Source organism: Nicotiana tomentosiformis, chromosome 12 (genome assembly GCF_000390325.3).
Source record: "Nicotiana tomentosiformis chromosome 12, ASM39032v3, whole genome shotgun sequence".
Classification (NCBI taxonomy): domain Eukaryota; kingdom Viridiplantae; phylum Streptophyta; class Magnoliopsida; order Solanales; family Solanaceae; genus Nicotiana; species Nicotiana tomentosiformis.
Genome location: NC_090823.1, coordinates 134545579 through 134564926, shown reverse-complemented (window position 1 = coordinate 134564926; position 19348 = coordinate 134545579). Strand labels below are relative to the sequence as shown.

Sequence of the window (19348 nt, the reverse complement as noted above, 5' to 3'; positions counted from 1 at the left end):
TAGAATAAAATCTAACAGACTTGCTCAGTCGGGTTCACTCGGTTGATCGTCGGTCGCGCTCCTCGGTTTTGGGGCGTGACATGTATATAACGCCATCTGGTCATGGATCAATATACATGTATAAATGCATGCAGTGCATAATGAAATAAGTCAATAAGATCTCTTGAAATGTCATGAGACCCGTGAACAGACGATATGATAGTAGGACATATGGAGAATCAAGAACATAGGTAACCCTAGTATTTCTAGGAATAGAATCATTCGTGAAAGTGGCGTGCTTGCTCGTTTCGTTGTATCATATGGATCATGCCAAAAGCAAAGAAGGGATAGCCTTAACATACCTTAATTCCATTCAGTCCTTAATACGTCCAAGCAATTCTTCAAACAACTCAACTCAATCTACCATAGCATAAAGAGATTCAAAATCAGTGTTGAGTAAAGGCTAAGTCCGCAACTTAAACTAGTAATTCATTTATGCAAATTTGGGCAGCATCTATACTATATACCAACAATAATGACCAGAGCAATTCAGAAATACATAATTATCAATAACAAGACATCATATAACAACAACAAGTCACAACTACTTCACGACGAGCGGTAAGCTCCGATTGAAACCCGTATACCCCATATCACCCCTTATAGACTTCTTACTTTAACTTACTAGTATTATTAACATGATAATGAAGTCATTCATCAATGATTTCAGCCTTATACCATATATTTATAACAAAAAAAATAATCTATAACTCCAATTATCCTCAATTAGCAACTTTATTCACTAGTTCATGTCTTGTCCATCCATTTAACTTAATCAATGTCAAGATAACCTTAAGCACATGCAAGAACACAATATACATACCTCTTACAGTATCTTCAAGTCGAAATATAAGTTATATTTAGCTTACAACAACCTTCAATAGCAATAAAATACCATAGAAGTGACTTAAGCCAATCTTCACTTCCAATCGCAAGTTTTGTATGCTTCTTTCACAATTCACTTGATAAACATATAGACATGCATAACAACAGAAACCATATCATAATCAAGTTATTTTCCCCATTTTCAGCCATTTATAGTTCATGGAAACAACCTTTCCAAAACAGTCCATTAAAACCCATAACATCTCAAACTATTTCAGGTCTCCCTTTGTAGTATTTTGCTCAAATAATGCAACTAGCACACAAACAACTTTAAGTACATATAGTAGGATTTTATACTCACTTTAAAAAGTAGAAACAACATGAAATTTCAGCCAAGCACGGCCCACAACTATCCTCAATAACACCACAACACTATAGGTGTTGTATTCTCTTCTTGAATCAACTTTTGGTGTTCAAGTTGGTGTATAAACACTTGTAGTTCACCTTGAAAATCTAATATATATGAAAGAGGGACTGATTATTACCTTAATCAATAAGAACAACACGAAAGCTGAGGTTACTTACCTTTGAAGAACCCCCCAAAACAGCCACAGGACGAAGAACTACGATCTAGCAAGCACCACAGGATTTCTAGCGTTGGATTCATGTTTTCATCTTAGGTTCTCACCCTAGAATCACGGAGGGACCATTGGAGAGAATTTAGGAGGATTTAGGAACTGTTTTGGACTAGAAAAATGAGTTAAAACGACGGAGATTTGACTTAAATACAAGCTAGAATTTTTCCCCGACTTTGTGGGTCCCACGGATGTTGCTTGTGCAGTCTCGCAAAAACGCAAATATCTCTCTACTCCATTATCGTATTGATGAACGGTTAAATGAGTTAGAAACTAGACTTAAATACCTTCAATTTGGTATATAATATGTCCCAAAAAGACATCATAAAGCTTACGAAATATATTGCTCAAAAAGCTTCATTACAAGGCAAATCCTTAGTCGGTTTTTCTGCAACTTATATCCGATTTTTTCCAAACTTTATATTTCATATCCAAATATCATATATAGTCATATCATGACTTTAAACTCATTTAAATCATGATTAACAAGTCTCATATTCATCTTAACTTACTTAAAATTTTGGTAAACCTTTCTTATCCTTGTAGAAGGATTTCATCCTTTTTGAGCTTACATTAGATAATCCTATAATGACAGTGACGTCTGAAGTACGGGGTATAACAACATGTCCCATTAGAAACATTTGTCCCCGAATGATAACTCTTAAAGGCTTGCGAAAATGGGACGTAACATCATTAAATCGTTTTATATACTTTCAAAGAGGATCTCATTTTCAAGCTTACATCAATTGACTTACGACGTACTTTCACGTACAAAAACATGGGGTGTAACGTCTAGATTAGCTTGATCTATAAATCTTTGTGTCATTTTATTTGATGCAATTTATTCATGTATTAACCAACTTATTGGATGCAAAGGGGGCTAGAAAATAAAGAAAGAAAATACATACAGTCAAAAGAAGAAAAAAGAAACAACAAATTCTGCAATTTTACAAAAGTATTCTCAAACAGTATCTGGACAATGAACAAAAGTGACAATAATTACAAGCATTGCTTTTGTATACTTATAATAATTGAATTAAATCCTGGATGGGATAAGGGGAGTGGAATTTTGGAGGAAAGTACTAGCAGCTGCAACTCCACTACCAAACTTCACTGGATAACCAACATCCTTAAGTACCATTTCCACTCCAGCAAGACATCCCAGTAGTTGCAACTACACAGAAAAAAAAAACATGATTTTGTTATGTAAGTTATACTATAATAAGGAATTATATCAAACCTATAAAAGTAAGAGAGCACAAATTAACAGAGAATGAGTTATGTGACGGTATTTGACTGGGCATGAGTTTAAGATGTTAATTTGACTTATAAAATATAGCAGTGATGATGAAAGAGAGCAAACATCATATTTCAGTTGAAGTGTAAATAGTATAACAACGTTAAACGTTGTATAGAAATAGAATGGTGTAAAATATTTTGGAACGTCCCAAAAAGAAAATTGTGTCTCGGAAATTAGAATGGATTAGGGATGGAGTGGCAAATTCAAAGAGAACAAAAATATTGAGATATGACTCTTAAATATATGTCTAAAACCAAATGGAAACTCTTAACACTAAATATTATGAGTTAATTTGGTTCTTGAACTCTGAAAATCATTATAAGTTGACCAAACACATCCTCTGAGCAAGAAAATAAACATGGAGATTTTATGCTTTTGGCTAATTAGTATAGAGTTGTAAGTTGTAGCAGCCCTTTACTTGATGATATTGAATATCTAGAGCCAATAGACAAACAAACCAGAGCTTATGCAGTTATGCATATGGTTGTATGTCAACTGCTATCTCTACACAAATTCTCCTAATTCTCTGAACCAAACCACAATCTAAAGAAACTTGGTGACAGTCACATGTTCAAGAATGATCTTGAATTCCATAGTAGCAGTCACATGCTCGAGGAATGATCGCGTAATCTTTATCTTGTTAGACTTCACAAAATGTGTCATCAAATATGTAATCTGCAGTAAAAGAGAAAGGTTACCTCATTCAAGTTGCCAAGATGTCCTATTCTGAAAACCTTTCCTGCCACTTTGTTTAGGCCAAGACCTAAGCTTAAGTTGTATCGCTTCCATGCCCTTTTCACGATTTCAACACTATCGATATATGGAGGAACAACCACAGCTGTGACGGTGTCACTGAACCATTCCTCCTTCTGAGTACAGTTCTTCAATCCCCATGCCTCCACGGCAAGTCTGCATTCTCATTCAAAAAATTTGTATCATTTCTCCAATTATGTATGCTAAGGCGGAATCCTGGTGAAAGTGATGCATCTCCTAGATATACATTGATTTTACCAAGATTGGTAAGCTATAATGCTCAAGTTGACGTAGAATACTACTCCTTGTGTTTCATTTTATATGACGGTGTTTGACTTGACACGGAGTTTAAGAAAGAAAGATTTGTACTACATGCACAAAGGAATCTTAGAATTTATGGATTCGAACATGCTATGCATGACATTTCTGTGTCTATATGAGAATTTCATTAAAGTTAACGAGTTTCACATATAGAAAGGTGCCTTTCTTTTCGCAACAGACTAAGAAAGAGTTCCACATAAAACGGGACAGAGTAAGTATATTATCTTAGCAAAGTGCAAATTAAGCTGCGATTCACTAGTTGACAAAAACATGACAGGTACTAACAGAGGTTTTACTATTACCTTGTTGCTTTGCCCAGGCGAGCGTGTCTTGCAATAACATTTTCGAGACCTTCCTCAAAAAGAAGGTCGAGAGCAGCTCGGAGTCCATACAAAAGTTGGATTGAAGGAGTATATGGCCAATAAGTTCCCATCTTGTAGAACTTAAGGTAATCACTCCAGTCAAAGAAAACTCTCACTGATTTTGCAGTTTTGGCGGCCTCAAGAGCCTTGGGACTAGCACAGACTATCCCGAGTCCGGTGGGAAGGGAAAGTGCTTTCTGCGAACCAGTAAGCGCCACATCAACGCCCCATTCATCCATGCGAAAATCAAGTGCACAAATTGAGGACACTCCATCAACAAGTAAGAGAGCAGGATGCTGGTAGTGATCTGGCACGAAAATTGAAAGATAGCAAAATTAACGCATACTTTTTGAAATCTGAATTCAGTTTTTTGAAGTAAATATGCAACAGTTGGATACATTACCGAGTATTTTCCTTACAGTAGCCAAGTTGTTGGTAACTCCAGTGGCTGTCTCATTATGCACAATGCAAATCGCCTTAATAGTATGCGACTTATCAGCTGCGATTTTGGAGGCTAAAGCTTCAAGGTCTGCACCTTGGCCCCAGTCACTCTCAACAACATCAACATCAAAGTTGAGACGTTTCTGTTGATCAATCCAAAGCAGACTGAACTGACCGATGAGGAAAGATACAATGCGATCACCAGGAGACAACGTGTTTGTGAGTGCACTTTCCCATGCACCAGTTCCTGCCACATGGAAAAGTTATGAGGTTTGGCCATCTTGTGTTCAATATTTGAGCCACAAAAAATCAAGAACTATTTACTGATGATGCTGTTCATATTACTGCAAAGCCAAGATTTTCCTTTTTATGCTATAACAGAAGAGGGATAAAATCAATTTGAAAAGTTTCATCTTAATACAACAATGACAACACAACAACTACATCTCAACCACAAGCAAGTTGGGTTCGGATATATAAATCTCCACTATCCTTGTCGCTCCTTTCAAGCTCTTCTCCATATTTTTCCACTGGCATATAAATCTCTGATAGGACTAAAAGAGTCCTAGCTCTTCTCTATATTTTTCCACTGGCATATAAATCTCTGATAGGACTAAAAGAGTCCTCGAGAATATTGGATCTAAAGTAAACGTACTAACATGACTAGAACTTAATCCCATTTTCGGGCAAAAGATTCATTCTAATGCTAAACAAAATCTCATCTCTACATTTTAACTTCAAGGTGGATGATCAAGAGGATTAAGTCTAGCTAGGCAGTGGCGGAGATACAAGTCAGGGTTCGCTAGAATCCAATAACTTCGACTCAGACCATATATTTGTGTTAAGAAATCTATTTAATATATGTAAATAATCTATCCCGAACCTAGTAACTTATCATGTCCTAGATTCCAGAACCCATATACCCAAAATCCTGGATCCGCCTATGAGCCTAGGGAACTTGTATTTTGAGGAACTAATGTTTTAATTAAACCAAACTCATTCACATGCAAATATCAAGACTATAAAGAGTAAGATACCAATCATATTACTATACCTGTAGTTGGGATCAGAAATGGAGTTCCACTAGTTGTCTTGAAAATCTTCTTGACATCCTCAAGCAAGACCTTTGTGAGAGCTGGAACAGCTGGGGATCTGTAATCCTCGTTGTTCCGGTTCATCGCACGGAGAACTTGTTCCGGGATATTAACAGGTCCCGGAACAAACAAATGGTTTCTTCCAGGTCCATTAACATAGTCCATCTTCTCCCCCTTGAGATTTCAACTAATGCCTTCCATATACACACACAAAAAAAAAAAAAATTCCTCATATAAAAATCTTGAAAATTCCAATTACTGGTACTTCATTACCAATAGGATCTCAATTTTTACCAAATAGGAAAATGAAAAAAAAAAATTTGTACCATTCATATTGCTCGTCCCTGAGACGAAGGTCTATTGGAAACAATATCTCTATCTCAACAAGGTAGGGGTAAGGCTGCGTACACACTACCCTTTCCAGACCGCACTATGTGGGATTACACTGAGTTTGTTATTGCTGTTGTACCACTCATATTGCTCAAACGCGACACTAAATAATACATTAAATTTATTTTTTTTCTCATCCTTTCTCCCTTCATTTCGACAAAGAATAACTTACTTTAGTTTTATGGAAAATGGAATTTTCTTTCCACTAATTGACTCAGTTAAGCACTCTGCACAATATCTGCCTAGATGTTAGGTAATCAGTAAGGAAAAGGTAAAACAATTTATAAGACACTTTTTACACGTTTTAGGATGTCCCAAAATGTTTGAAACAAATTCACTAATAGTATTATTCCACACAACCTCACAACTTTTCAAGAATCCAGTTTATTTTTTTATTTTTTTTGGGGGGGGGGGGGGGGGGGATCAAGCTAATTTTTTCAACTAGTATTACTTAGTATATCTTCCACTATACCAGTAACATAATATCAAATTAATATCTTAAACACTGTGTTCCGTCAAACACTACTTACATAAAATGAGATGGCATGACTGCAGTGTCGGAGCCACATGAAACCAGGACTCCCCTTCGCCGAAAAATTATACTGTATTGCTAGATAAAAAAATTTATTTCATGTATATCTACCATATGTTGAATCCCCTTGACATTTCGGTATATTTAATTTTTTATATTTTGACACCTCTTAATGAAAATCCTGGCTCCGTCACTAGGCATGAGTGGATACAAAAACATAGTGTAACATATACTATGAGTTTAAGTTATAAACATGATAACCAGTAGTAAGAACTTATACACTATCGTTGTAACTTAAACCGTTATAACAGGTTACTACTCTATTTTGTAGGGTATCGTATCATATCAGGCTTGATACGAAGAGTTAAATGTTGTTGTATGTCAACTCAACATTTACACTATGAGTTTACATAACATAAACTCCCAAAGTAAAATATATATATATATATAAACATTTATACATATACAAAAATATATTGTAAGATACAAGTGGCTTTAGAAGAGCAAGTACCTGGAATGCAGTTAAATAACTATAAATGGCTCAGAACAGAGCAGAGCAGAGAAGCAAAGGAAAGGCAATATGAAAAGTCCAAAGCAACAAATACAATCTCTTATAAGAGCAGCATGAGACCACTCAAGCTTCTTTGTGGGTCCCACCTTGGATTTGACGTGGCAGATAAGTGACTTACGTGGATGGTAATCTTGTGGCTAAGATTTTTGGGAATTTTGATACGTCCAATTTTCTTTTTACCTTAATTATTTTTTCAAAGTAATATTTTTTTCCTCAAAAATTTAGATTTGAACTCCTACTTAAACATTCACTTTCTAAGTACTTTAACTTTGATTTTGTATGCTATATTATACTCTTGTAAAAGTGTTTTCTTTTTTAAGTGATCCCATAATACTTAACCATGCTCGAGAATAGATAGATTACAAAAAAGCCTACGTTCAAAAGATTTAAAGATTTTTTAAAAATTTACTTAAAAAATTACAGTCTTGCAATTTTACTTTCTCTATTGATATTTTCGAATAATCTATAGTTTGCATACACGTAGAGTTTAAATGTTATGTACTCTATACAGAAGTATAAATATTTCATGAAATTCTTTGTAGCAAGTGTAATATGTAACTAACCTAGTATAGCTGATTATTATTTATAATATTAGTGTGTATAACTTAAATCCGTAGCAAAAGAATAAAACACGTGAGAATAGTTAAAAAATAAGATCTTCTGCATAATTAGAGTTTATTGCGAAACACCACACATCTCCCCTCCCCACTTGACGTACCACAAGCTATTTATTTTTGGAGGATAAAGTTTCGAAGCACTAATAATTTTGTCGAAACTTTTTTTTATAATACATTTTATGCTAAAAATATTACATTACTCCCTACTTAAACTCGAGTTTAATAATATATATATCATGAGAAAATTCTTGTACATCTTACGTTAGCTAACGTTTTTCAGCTCGTTGTTATATTTGATGGATTAACTTTAACAAATACATGGTTATAGTGGAATATGAGAAAAATAAAACTTATCATATAGACTAGAAAACAATGACGAAGCGTAAAGAAAGCCATTAAAATTGTACATCATACGAACTAAATACAGACCACAGAAACATTAAATGTAGAGCATGAGGTTGAGAAAGAATTTGTGAAAAGATAAGATGATAAAAAGGGGCATATGAACCACTCCCTAATTTGTGGGAAGCAATAGCTATACCTAGCATTTTCTTATTTTTGTTTTCTTGTTACTTCCTTTTCATTGCTTTGTTTTTTATTTCTATGTGTTGGCCATTTGTTCCAATCTCTCATCCATTCTTTTGTCCAACCCTGCACCCTTACTAAGTGGTCAAATCTTACTAGGATTTTTTTTCGTTTCTTTTCTTTCTTTATTTACCTTTTAGTATTCACGCCTAACGCACTCAAGAGTATGGCCTAGTAGTCAGTAAGATGAGAAAAGCTTCTGCATTATTAAAAAAAAAATTAGGTAATTTCTTTTTATCTGTCTAATCTCGTAAGAGGTATTACTTGGTACATGTGCTCATGGAAGGTAGTAAATACCTGATACTATATTAACTAAGGTGCATACAAATTGACCCCGAATATCATCGTTAGATAAAATCATGTTCAACCTCTTCCCTAAGTCAAAAAAAATAACAACTGCAACTTCAAATGCTATAGAAGAAAGGAAAAGTTGAAAGACAAATATAACTCTCAAAAGTATAGTTTGGAGAATGAATCAGTTGAGATTCATAATAGGGAAATTGCACATTATGATACTTATATAAAGTGTCATGTTTTTTATTGTTCCATTTAGCAATACAGCTAGTACACTATTCCACACTTGAGAATTCCAAAAAGTTTGTGCTGTAAGCTTGTTTTTTCTTTATAGAACCTCTGTTTTTTCTTTTTAGAACCTCATTCCCTTTTCAAGAATTTTCCTAAAATTATACTCCTAAATATGCAAAAGCAACATTTACCTTCTTCCCCTTTCTACCTACACAGAGTACTACCTTCTTTCAGGCAAGGTAAATGAGAAAATGACAGTCCAAATAAAGGAAAAACTCCAAAAACTGCATAGTCCTAAAATACTTGGTCACAACATCTACATGGACATTCCAGAGTGATATTTCTTTGGCCAAAGGCCTTAGGTGCGTCTAAAGTCTTATTGCCTTAGACAGGAGCGAAGGAACGTCTCATTCGCCTATGCCTTATGTTGTTTTTCAGAGCGCAATACAACAAGAGAAAGTGAACAGGCAACAGAACAGACAAAAAAAGAAAAAGAAGAAAACAGACATACGCAGATGAAGATTTCATCCAATTTCTTCGCATACATCGACTTCAAATCCCTTTACATCCTTAGTAAACAGTATCTACAGGTAAATCAACAACAGCCAGTTTAATATAACAAAAGTCCAGGGGATTATACCAGGCTGCGAGGGGTGGGAAATCATCCATAAGAGTACTAAAATGTTCTTAGCCCCCCAAAAAAGGACAAAAATAGCAGGATAATCCACTCGGTTTTTTCCCTGAATGATACATGGACTTCAATATCTTACTAAATTATAACAAAACGGATAATGACCGTATAAGTTCTGACTTCACCATGGCATACTTCAGTAATACTTTCCACCAGATTGTCCTAACTTGATTAATCAGAAAAAGTACAACACATGGCTTTTAGCTAGATTTAGCCACCAATGAAAGCCAATCCGGATTGGTCCAAGGCCTGAAGGCTCCTTCCTGTGTGAGATTCTAGCAAACACAGAAGAGGACACTTGGAGCTTATATTGTATAATTAAATTTATGTAAAGCACAAAAAATGAGATGAACAGAACATAGTATGAATCCGAGCTATTGCCTTGAATATAGGATTAACGTAAATGCTGTTTCAATGCAAGCATAGAATTTATCTTCTCATTCCCTCATGCTGAAATTCCTCACACTAGCCGAATGAGATCAATGCTCAAGTCACTTTTATAAGAGTTGCAAGCAACCAGCATATGAATAAAAATTGAGGCTTTTTTAAAGCTTCAATTAAGCCTAATGAAAAACCAAAAAAGAGAAAACGCTAGCTTCAATTGGATCAGGTTATCGATTTTCCAAACATTTGATTCTGCCAATCACTTGAAAGTTTAAATATAGGCCAATAATAAAGTCAGACAAGAGATAAACAGCAAGGATGGTCTGTCTTATATAGGCATATTGAATGTTTTGTAAACTTCAGTTCATCTAACAATAACACCAAATGATTTGCTTACGTAATAAGTTATAAGGAACAAGCTACGATATTTTATTATCCAGAAAACAATCGAGGACGATGAAGCTTGGCTTTGGCTACAAAAGTACTCCATAGAGTGCTTCATTTATATTGTCACTTGTTGATACGTTGATTGATCTGATCCTTACCTACTTTAAGCATATGAGACATAACTCAAGCTGGAATACTAAACATAATTACTTATTAATGAGGTCAAAGGAATTTATTATGTTGTCTATTATTACTAAAAGGATTAGGTTATTAATTGCTTTCTAAAGACATCTAATTGGACTAGCATTTTATGATTGTGAAATACGGTTAAGCCGTGTACATAAAACTGATATCCATAAAGTAATTACTTTTTATATTGATCAGTATCAGTTAGTTCACTTGTTTGAGCAACTAACCTGTAACCAAAAGAAAAAGCCACGCAAGATGTATAACTTTTTTCTGTTGTCGTCATCAACTTCTTTAAGTCTTTCATGAAGGTCTGCACATTTAAAGCGGACAATCATTACATAATGTCATTAAGTGAAACTAAAATAAAGATTAACAGAAGCACAGAGATCAAATGCTGTTTACAGTATCAACTGCAGAGAAAACAAAGCAAAAATGTCCAAGAAAATTTTGATTAAGGTGAAGGGGGGGCCCGTGGAATTAACTTTTGAACAACCTTCAATTATGCTAAGGAGTAAGGGAAGTAAGAAAAGAAGCCTCCTCTATAAATGTATATGTTTAGAAAATCAAAATGCCAAAAATCCCAAATATCACAAGCTTGTTTATTGTTGTTAACCAAGATACAGATTGCTGTAAGACGGAAAGAAAATCACTTACCATAGAGTGCAAAATCGATATGCTAGAGGTAAAATCTTCTTTAGATGACAGTAATAATTGAGGACTTTCAGAATAGAAAATTGATTCGAATTTTTTTTTTTTTGGATTGCGAGAAAATTGTCCAAAAACCAAATGAGATCATGACATAATTCTTAGAGATAACATGTGCATGCATATTGGCTTTTAATATGTTTGAGGCTCGCAGGAATAATTTTTCAATTACTGCCACAACATTATTACACCAAGCGATCTCAAAAGAATTTCTAGAAATTGATAGAAAACTTGGAAAATATCTGTAATCTGGCTATAATTCACCTTTACAGGTGGCCAGGTACTTCAGGAAGGAGAAAACTGGGGAGTTTTCTATTGGTTAAAGTCCAACTCAAGCATATTACCTTTTCAACAATTTGATACTTAGCCAAAGGTATCACTTCTTTAGCTGTTCTCTTGGATAGTTCAATAATTAAATGGCAACTTTCTCCTTTTTTTCCAACCCTTGCACACAGGGGTAGTCGGGTATTCATACTAGGACAACCTTTTAGGCTCATGACTAATTATCTATACACTAGAGATACGTTGAAATTTTATACCAAAAGCTTGAAGCGCATCCTAGATCTTCTTTTTTTCCCTAAGGAAGCGGGGCAAGTGGAGTAGTACCAATATTTTGAAATGTAAAGCAACGCATCACAACACTGCAATAAAATAATAATAATTTAAGATGCTTATCTCACCTTCATAGTGATCCAAATATGATTTTCCCATTATCCTTGTCGGGTAAGATATTCCCCCATTACGCAAGTCCATATTCCTAACAGTAAACTTTTTACTTTTGACAGCTTTCCACAGTCCTATAAACTCCTTTTGATCGTAAGGCTTCTCAAGAAGAGCCTTGACTTTCCACCAGAAATCAGAATGCACGGTTTCCGTTGGGCAGCTATCCTCAACCTTAAAATTCATTATATCATCAATATACAAGCATCAGAGCGGAAAATTTTCCAGAAACTTCAAATTAACTAAGAAAGCAAGGAGGTGTGGGGAGGGTAAAATAAAATGGGGAGGAGACACAAAGAACGAGGATCATACACTTCCATAGTGTTTAGCTGAAGAAGCTTCCATGAGTCTAGAGCTTCCTTCTTTCCCAACTTTACCATTATCATTAACAAGTATTTCAAGATCTTCTTCATCAGCTTTGCTTTCAAAATCGTGACCACTTTTAAATGAAGCTTCATCTACATTAGCTACCTCTTCTTTGACAGGGACAATTGCTGATTTTGCCCCCGTTACCTCTTCGTTGACAGAGACATTTGCTGATTTTCTCCCTTTTCGAGTCGTCTTCTCTTTACTTGACCTCTTCTTTTTCTCATCCTTTCCCTGCCTCTTGGATGCATCATTCTGGTTCCCGCTGTTTTTCTGGCTCGTAAACCTCTTTTTCTTCTTTTCCTTGGATGCATCATTTTTCCCCTTTACCTTATATTTCCTAATAAATGAGGTTTTCAAGCGCCAATTCTTGCTTATAAATTTCTCCAGAAGTAAGGAATAGTCTTCATCTACATCAGATGCCTCTTCTTTGGTAATGATATTAGTTGGTTTTCTCCCTTTCTCTGTCTTACACTTCTTATTTGACTTATTCTTTGTCTCACCCCTCCGACGCCTCTTGAATGCACCATTTTCCCCCGTGCTAAGCTTCTGGTTCATAAGCCTCTTTTCTTTCTGAGAATCAAAAGCCTCAAATATCACATCGCTATCTCCTGCTGATCCATCATTATCATTTTCCAGGACAGTTCTTGAAAATGGCTGACTTTCTACTTTATCTTTGCTACTGACATTACCTAAATCCTTCGCATCCCCAGCATCTTGTTGTTTTCTCTGTCCTGAAAGTTCGCACTCTTCATCAGATCCATCCTCTTTCTCATACTCTACAAACACAGGAAACCCATCCTCTCTATCAATTTTAACCACATACGATTTCCCATTTGGCTTAGCATTAGCCAAAAACTTCATGTATTCTGGGTCATCCTCATCCTCATCCTCGTCCTCATTCGCATCCTTATCCTCATCCTCATCCTCACACTCGCCCTCATCCTCGTCCTCGTCATGATTAAGCCTATCCCTAGGAACAGTAAAACCTTCATTTCCACCTCCATTTGTGTATGACTGAGAATCTTTATCATAGTTATAGAGAAGCATCAAAAACTGTACATAGTCTTCATCCACATTCTTAGTCTTTCTAATCTGTTTTTTAAAACGAATAACATCACTATTCTCAAACTCTGAACCATTATTGCAATAGTGGGCCCTCTTTCTCTGTAAACGGGATATGTCATACATTATATCAGAGCCCTTCAATCCCAGTCGCCCCATTTTAATGGGATTCAGCTTTTAAAACGAATAGATCAGAGCAACAGCTTCACTCCTATCCCTCACCTTTCCCCACATCCACAAACAAATCAGTTCACTACCTATCTTGAAGCTTCTTAAATTCCATTACCAATGTCAAGACCTCTGCTGAAACAACGATCAGAGGCAAACGAAAATGAATATACTCAATGTGAGTTAACTAAAGATATTTTTTACCAAAAAAAGAAAAGGCTTACCCCATGCAGAAAATGCTCCGTAGGGTAGGAGGAGAGTGGGCATATAATATAAGCAGCCTTCCCTTTGGATTTATGCTAAGATGATTCTTCCACGCCTGGAACACATGACCTGCAACTAACCAAAGGAGCAACTTTTTCATTGTGTCAATGTTGCCCTCTAGTAACATTGAACTTTAACATTCACACAACATCAATATTTACAAAAACCTATAACTTGTTAAAAGTTCCATAACATCCAGCTGAATTCATTGTTCAATTGTTGAAGGGGAAAAGAGTCAGCGTTCTCTGAAGTCTTAACACTTGATACTCTATAAAGAGGACATCATCACTTTAAAGAACAATAACCACCCATCATAACTTTGGTTAAAGAGATAACTAAATAAATAAAGTACACCTTTTCTAATAGCATAAACTTTTGGATGAAGTAGTAATACAAATAGATTTAACATGGTATGAGAATCCACATATATCGCTCAAGAAAAAGAACATTGAACACATAATTAAATAAGTAAAAGTATAATCTCTCTTGCTGTTGAGTATTTGCTAGCCGCAAAGGCTTTGGTCTAGTGGCAAGAACACAACACGTGAATTGTTTTAGGCGCACGTCAGGGTTCGAATCCCGCAGCAGACAAAAGCTTGGTATTCAAGTGGATAAGGGTAGAGAGTCTGGTCCATTATTCATCTGAGTTCATGGAGCTAGAATTCATACAAGGAGATCCGAAAAAAATACTAGAGTGTCACACCTAGAATTGAACATGCGACCTAAAGCAATTTTTGAACGCCTTTACCACTACACCAGAAACTTTCCTCATGTCAAGTAGATTCAACAGTTCATATCTAACCAAAAAAAGTTAGTTTTTGCCCCTATTTACGTAGTACCACTTTCCTTCGAAGGGGATTCAACTGAACCCCCTTGCCTCCCTTTAGCCTGCCCCTGGTTCTCGGGGACAAGGACAGATGGAGTGTTGTACCGCCGGGTTCGTCTGAACCCGGTACATTGATGCGTAACATAAATTTATGTTTAAAAATAAACTAAAATTGAAACAAATAGCATGTCTGAACCCATAATTTTAAAAATACATTCAATGCTAAGAACCTTAAAGATTAAACCTACAAAACTTAAATCCTGGATGCTCTGGGATTGTCAGATTATTAAAAAAAAAAAAAAAAGGATCTTTCTAACTGATACGCTTTAAGACATGCATTTGTGGACCAACAAAAATAATCACACAATAGGACATAGTGAAAACATAAATAAGCAAATAAAAGCTATAAAAAGGAGAAAAAAAATACACAAAATCACATGATACGAGGTATTGAAGACATAATTAATAAATAAAACTCTGTCCTCTCTTAGCTTCAAAGCTTTTATCATCTTCAATTGATTCTGTTAAAAGCCAAGATTTCGAATACCCAAAAAACCCAAATGCATATATACAGATTATATGTATGTCACTTTTCGAAAAGATAAACAGAGACTTATATACATCACCTATAAAACAACACCATAAATTAACTAACCATTAATGAGCCTAATTTAGCACAGTAGAAGCTGAAGAAAAAGAAAAGGGAATAATCTAATTGGCTGCTCACCGTCGCGGAAGAAGAAGAAGAAGAAGAATGACAATGCCAGATAATTGCTGCTCTGTAATTAGTTCTGTGAAGAGAAAAAAAAGATCCAACTTTTACTGAACTTTTTCTAATTATGCCCTTCTTTTTTTGGGTGGGGTGGGGGGTTGGGGGGTGGTGGAGAGTGGGGAATGTGTTTTCTAATTTTTATTTTATTTTTGTTGACTAATCTAGATTCACTAAATATTTATAAAAAAATTAATATAAACTCAATTGTTATTATAATATATGAACTTAAGCACATAAACTTTAAATTCCAAATCCTAATTTTATTTGAATTATTCTTTACGGGTATGCTTGGTGATTCAATTCTCTTCTTTTCTTTTCATGTATATTTAATTGTTGTAATTCCTTTTTAATTACTAAAATCTCTATGCAAATTTTTTGGAACGAAAGTAGATAAAAGAAAGAAAAACAAAATTTTAGTCATAGACAAGATTCGAACATATGATTTTGTATGATTATAGACTATGCTTTGTAAATGTAAGAAAAGGATAATAACTATCCAAACTAATTTTATTTTCAGTTTACATTATTTAACACAAGGGTATATCAGCTTCAATGCAATTCATCAAATATATGAAAAAGAAAAAGGTGTACACTAAAATTATTCAGTGATTTTAGTTTTAAAAAAAATTATAATGCATATATTATACTTTTAACTTTGTCCAGAACCAAACAGACCTAAAATATTTATTGCTTGCAAAAGTCATTTTGCAGCTTTTGAGGCGAATCTATTGATTGAACAGAGGCGTATCTCAATCATGGAAACTTGTTTTGGTCTTATGAATTTGTCGTAAGAGTGTAAAAGAGTATAAGAGTGTAAATCAAGATTACTATAATTTCTGATTATTAACAAAATCAAATAATTTTTTTAGACATTCTATTTTTTCATTGGAATGATTGAAAGTTATTTATTATCCTAACAATACCTACAAAAAATATTGCAAACAGAACTTTAGCACAAGTCCATAAGACCAAAACAAATTTCCATGATTGAGATACGCCAGTGTTCAATCAATAGATTCGCCTCAAAAGCTGCAAAATGATTTTTGCAAGCAATAAATTTTTTGGGTCTGTTTGTTTCTTGACAAAGTCAAACTAAGACGCAATTTATTTAAATTCATAAATCTAAATTAAGTATTGCATTAGATCTGCTCACTAGATAATTAAGGTTTGTTTATTTTATCAACTTTTATTAAAAAAAAAATAAATACAGAATTCAAATAGATTAATATAAGTATTAAAGAAAATTAATTTACATGGTGTTGTAAGAATTGTTTCTTTGACGACTCACATCTAAAAGCTAGCAGCACTGGCAGGCATGGTGGCGAATGACGATGATAGTTGTAAGATGGTGGTTGCTAGTGGTCGTGGTTATGCGGAGGAGGCTAGGATTGTGATTGCTATATTTAGTGGCGGACCCACCTTATAGGAAGGGGTCCCTTCGCGGGAAAAATGCACTATGTAGGTAAGTAAAAATTAAAAAATAAAAAATAATATATATATATATACTATGTATTGACTCCCCTTAATTTCTTGATATGTTTACTTTTATATATTTTGACATCCCTTAACAAAAATTCTGGCTCTGCCACTGGATAAATTGGTGACCGATGGTAGTTGAGTGATGGTGCACAGAGGTGATGGATGTGCGATGGCTAATAGTGGTGGTTGGCGGTGATGATTAGTATCATTGGTTGTATAGTTGAAGTTGGTATGTATTGGTGACGATGATTTGTGGTGGTGGTGGTTGTACAATGGAGGTTGGTGATGGAGTGATTGGTGATGGTGACTAATGATGAAAGTGACTAATTGTGAGAGTGATTAGTGGTTTTGGCTAGTCGTGGCGATGGTCCAACGGTGATGGTCGATGATCCAACGGTGATTGACGGTTGCGGTGGTGCAACTAATGTTGATGGTAGATGCGCTTTGTACAGGTGATAAGTTATGGAAATGACAAGTGGTGGAAGTGGTTGACGATGGTGGTTAGAGAAGGTAGTAACGTATAGAATAGTGGGTACATTCACAAAGAATCTTTTTAAATGAACGTCTTAACGATTATACATGATTTGAATGATTCCAGACTAACAAATGGTTGTCCAACAATAATAACAACACACCCAGTGTAATTCTACAAGTTTAATCTCGGGAGAGTAGTGTGTACACAGACCTTATCCCTACTTTGTGCAGGTAGAGAGGTGGTTTCTGGTAGACCATCGGCTCAAGGAAAGCATGACTAACAAATACTTGTGAAAAATAAAAAAACAAAGACAATTCAGAAGCTTATATCAGGATGATTCAAAGAACAAAATACACATTCTAACCAATAACTACAAATACAATACATCCACTTCCCAGTAGGAAAAAGAAACAAAATAGATTGCATAAACTGGCACACATGCCATACTAGATCATCCCACGAAAATATGTTAGCTCTAATGACCTTGTGGATTTAACATGGTGTAGCAAAAAGAATCAGCATCAGTTTCCAACCTGTACACACAACTAACTTCCAAGTTTTGGTAAAAGCAAGCGCTTTAGCAGAGAGGTTTCTCAACAGACTGAAATCAGAAAACATGGACGTGAAGCAATAAACCAAGGGCATCCAATTCCACAATGCTTACTCTCGTTGGGTGCATTATATACATGTATACATACACAGTAATAATAATAAGCGTTAAGAATTATAGGACTTCCCGACACAATGTAATGAATCCATAATGGAGGACTTCCCGACACAATGTAATGAATCCTTAATGGAGATCCATGAAAAGGGGAGGCTGAATCTATATCATTTGCAGTGTTGCATTCATAAACCCCTAGTGCAGAATGCAAATGGCAACGAATGAACAATCAAAATATGTCATGTTCTTTTCCTTTTCCATCCATTGTCTCAATGGTTGCCTTTTCTTGGATCTCTCTATGCAATTTTAGGTCGGCTTCCTCTTATTTTAGCACATTCAATCATCATAACATCAATGATCAGAGATCATAGGTATTTTGTCCCCAAATTTTCTCTATGCGATTTTAGGTACGCTTCCTCTAATTTCAGCACATCCACCCATCATAACGTCAGTGTGCATCACCAAAACTAACCCATCTGAAGCAAAAGCGATCTCACTTCATCATCTATGTGTGCTACTTGCACCATTTGTTAGATGTGATCATTTCTAATCCTACATCACGTAACAACATATCCATCTTAACATCACATGAATTCAAAACACATGCATAAAGATACCCTCAGTATGACTGGCATTTTGCCAAATGCAACCCATTCCAGGAAGATGTAATACTGTATTTCCAGCAAATGACAAACATTATCACAATTTGTTCTCCAAAGGAATAGAAACCATTACTACCACGAAAAGTGAGAACTAGTGCAAGAAGCCAACACATTTGCCACAACTCTCAAGACTAGCTTTGTCACCTTAATTTCAAGACCATCCCTAACAAACTGAAAAAGTGTACCTTTTCATAAAGCTATAAAATGTAAATACATCAAATGATATTTGAACACTTACAGAAATAACAATGATGGCATCTAAGTACCTGATTATCGTTGATGACAGTTGTTCATGACTTCATGTCTTCATCAGCACTACAGCTACTGAAAACCAATCTTACTGATGACAGTTGTCCGTGACTTCATCAGCACTACAACTACTGAAAACTAATCTTGCTGAGTCCATACTAAGAAAAGAATCGATAGCAAAGTAGTGGAAAGTACACCAGTGTTAATATTACCTGAATCAGTAACAAGATCAGGAGTTAAACAAAGACCCTCGGCACAGTAAAGAATTTGAATGTGAGCTCTGCTGATGACT

The 19348-nt window shown here is 35.1% G+C and overlaps 2 protein-coding genes across 7 annotated transcripts; both read right to left on the bottom strand.

Annotated features, from left to right (window-relative positions):
• Window positions 1-2425: 2425 nt before the first annotated feature.
• Window positions 2426-7284, bottom strand: LOC104111654 (serine--glyoxylate aminotransferase). 2 transcript variants are annotated; one of them, XM_009621398.4, is made up of 6 exons: window positions 7204-7284; window positions 5731-5964; window positions 4639-4923; window positions 4176-4542; window positions 3498-3708; window positions 2426-2673 (listed from the first exon to the last, which is right to left on the bottom strand). In XM_009621398.4, the coding sequence occupies exons 2-6, from the start codon at window positions 5933-5935 to the stop codon at window positions 2536-2538; spliced, it is 1206 nt and encodes a 401-aa protein (XP_009619693.1). In that variant the 5' UTR covers window positions 5936-5964; window positions 7204-7284; the 3' UTR covers window positions 2426-2535. The 2 variants fall into 2 exon arrangements, with proteins under 2 accessions (XP_009619693.1, XP_070047637.1); XM_070191536.1 differs by lacking the exon at window positions 7204-7284 and adding an exon at window positions 6097-6210.
• Window positions 7285-9512: 2228 nt separating this feature from the next.
• On the bottom strand, window positions 9513-15608 carry LOC104111661 (uncharacterized). Of its 5 annotated transcripts, none has more exons than XM_009621421.4 (6): window positions 15483-15608; window positions 13890-13998; window positions 12379-13800; window positions 12027-12240; window positions 10869-10951; window positions 9513-9956 (listed from the first exon to the last, which is right to left on the bottom strand). In XM_009621421.4, exons 3-6 carry the CDS (start codon window positions 13654-13656, stop codon window positions 9882-9884), a joined length of 1650 nt encoding a protein of 549 aa, XP_009619716.1. In that variant the 5' UTR covers window positions 13657-13800; window positions 13890-13998; window positions 15483-15608; the 3' UTR covers window positions 9513-9881. The 5 variants fall into 5 exon arrangements, with proteins under 5 accessions (XP_009619716.1, XP_009619703.1, XP_018631549.1 ...); XM_009621408.4 differs by having other exon boundaries at window positions 12379-13797; XM_018776033.3 differs by having other exon boundaries at window positions 13890-14004; window positions 15483-15605.
• Between the last annotated feature and the right edge of the window lie 3740 nt (window positions 15609-19348).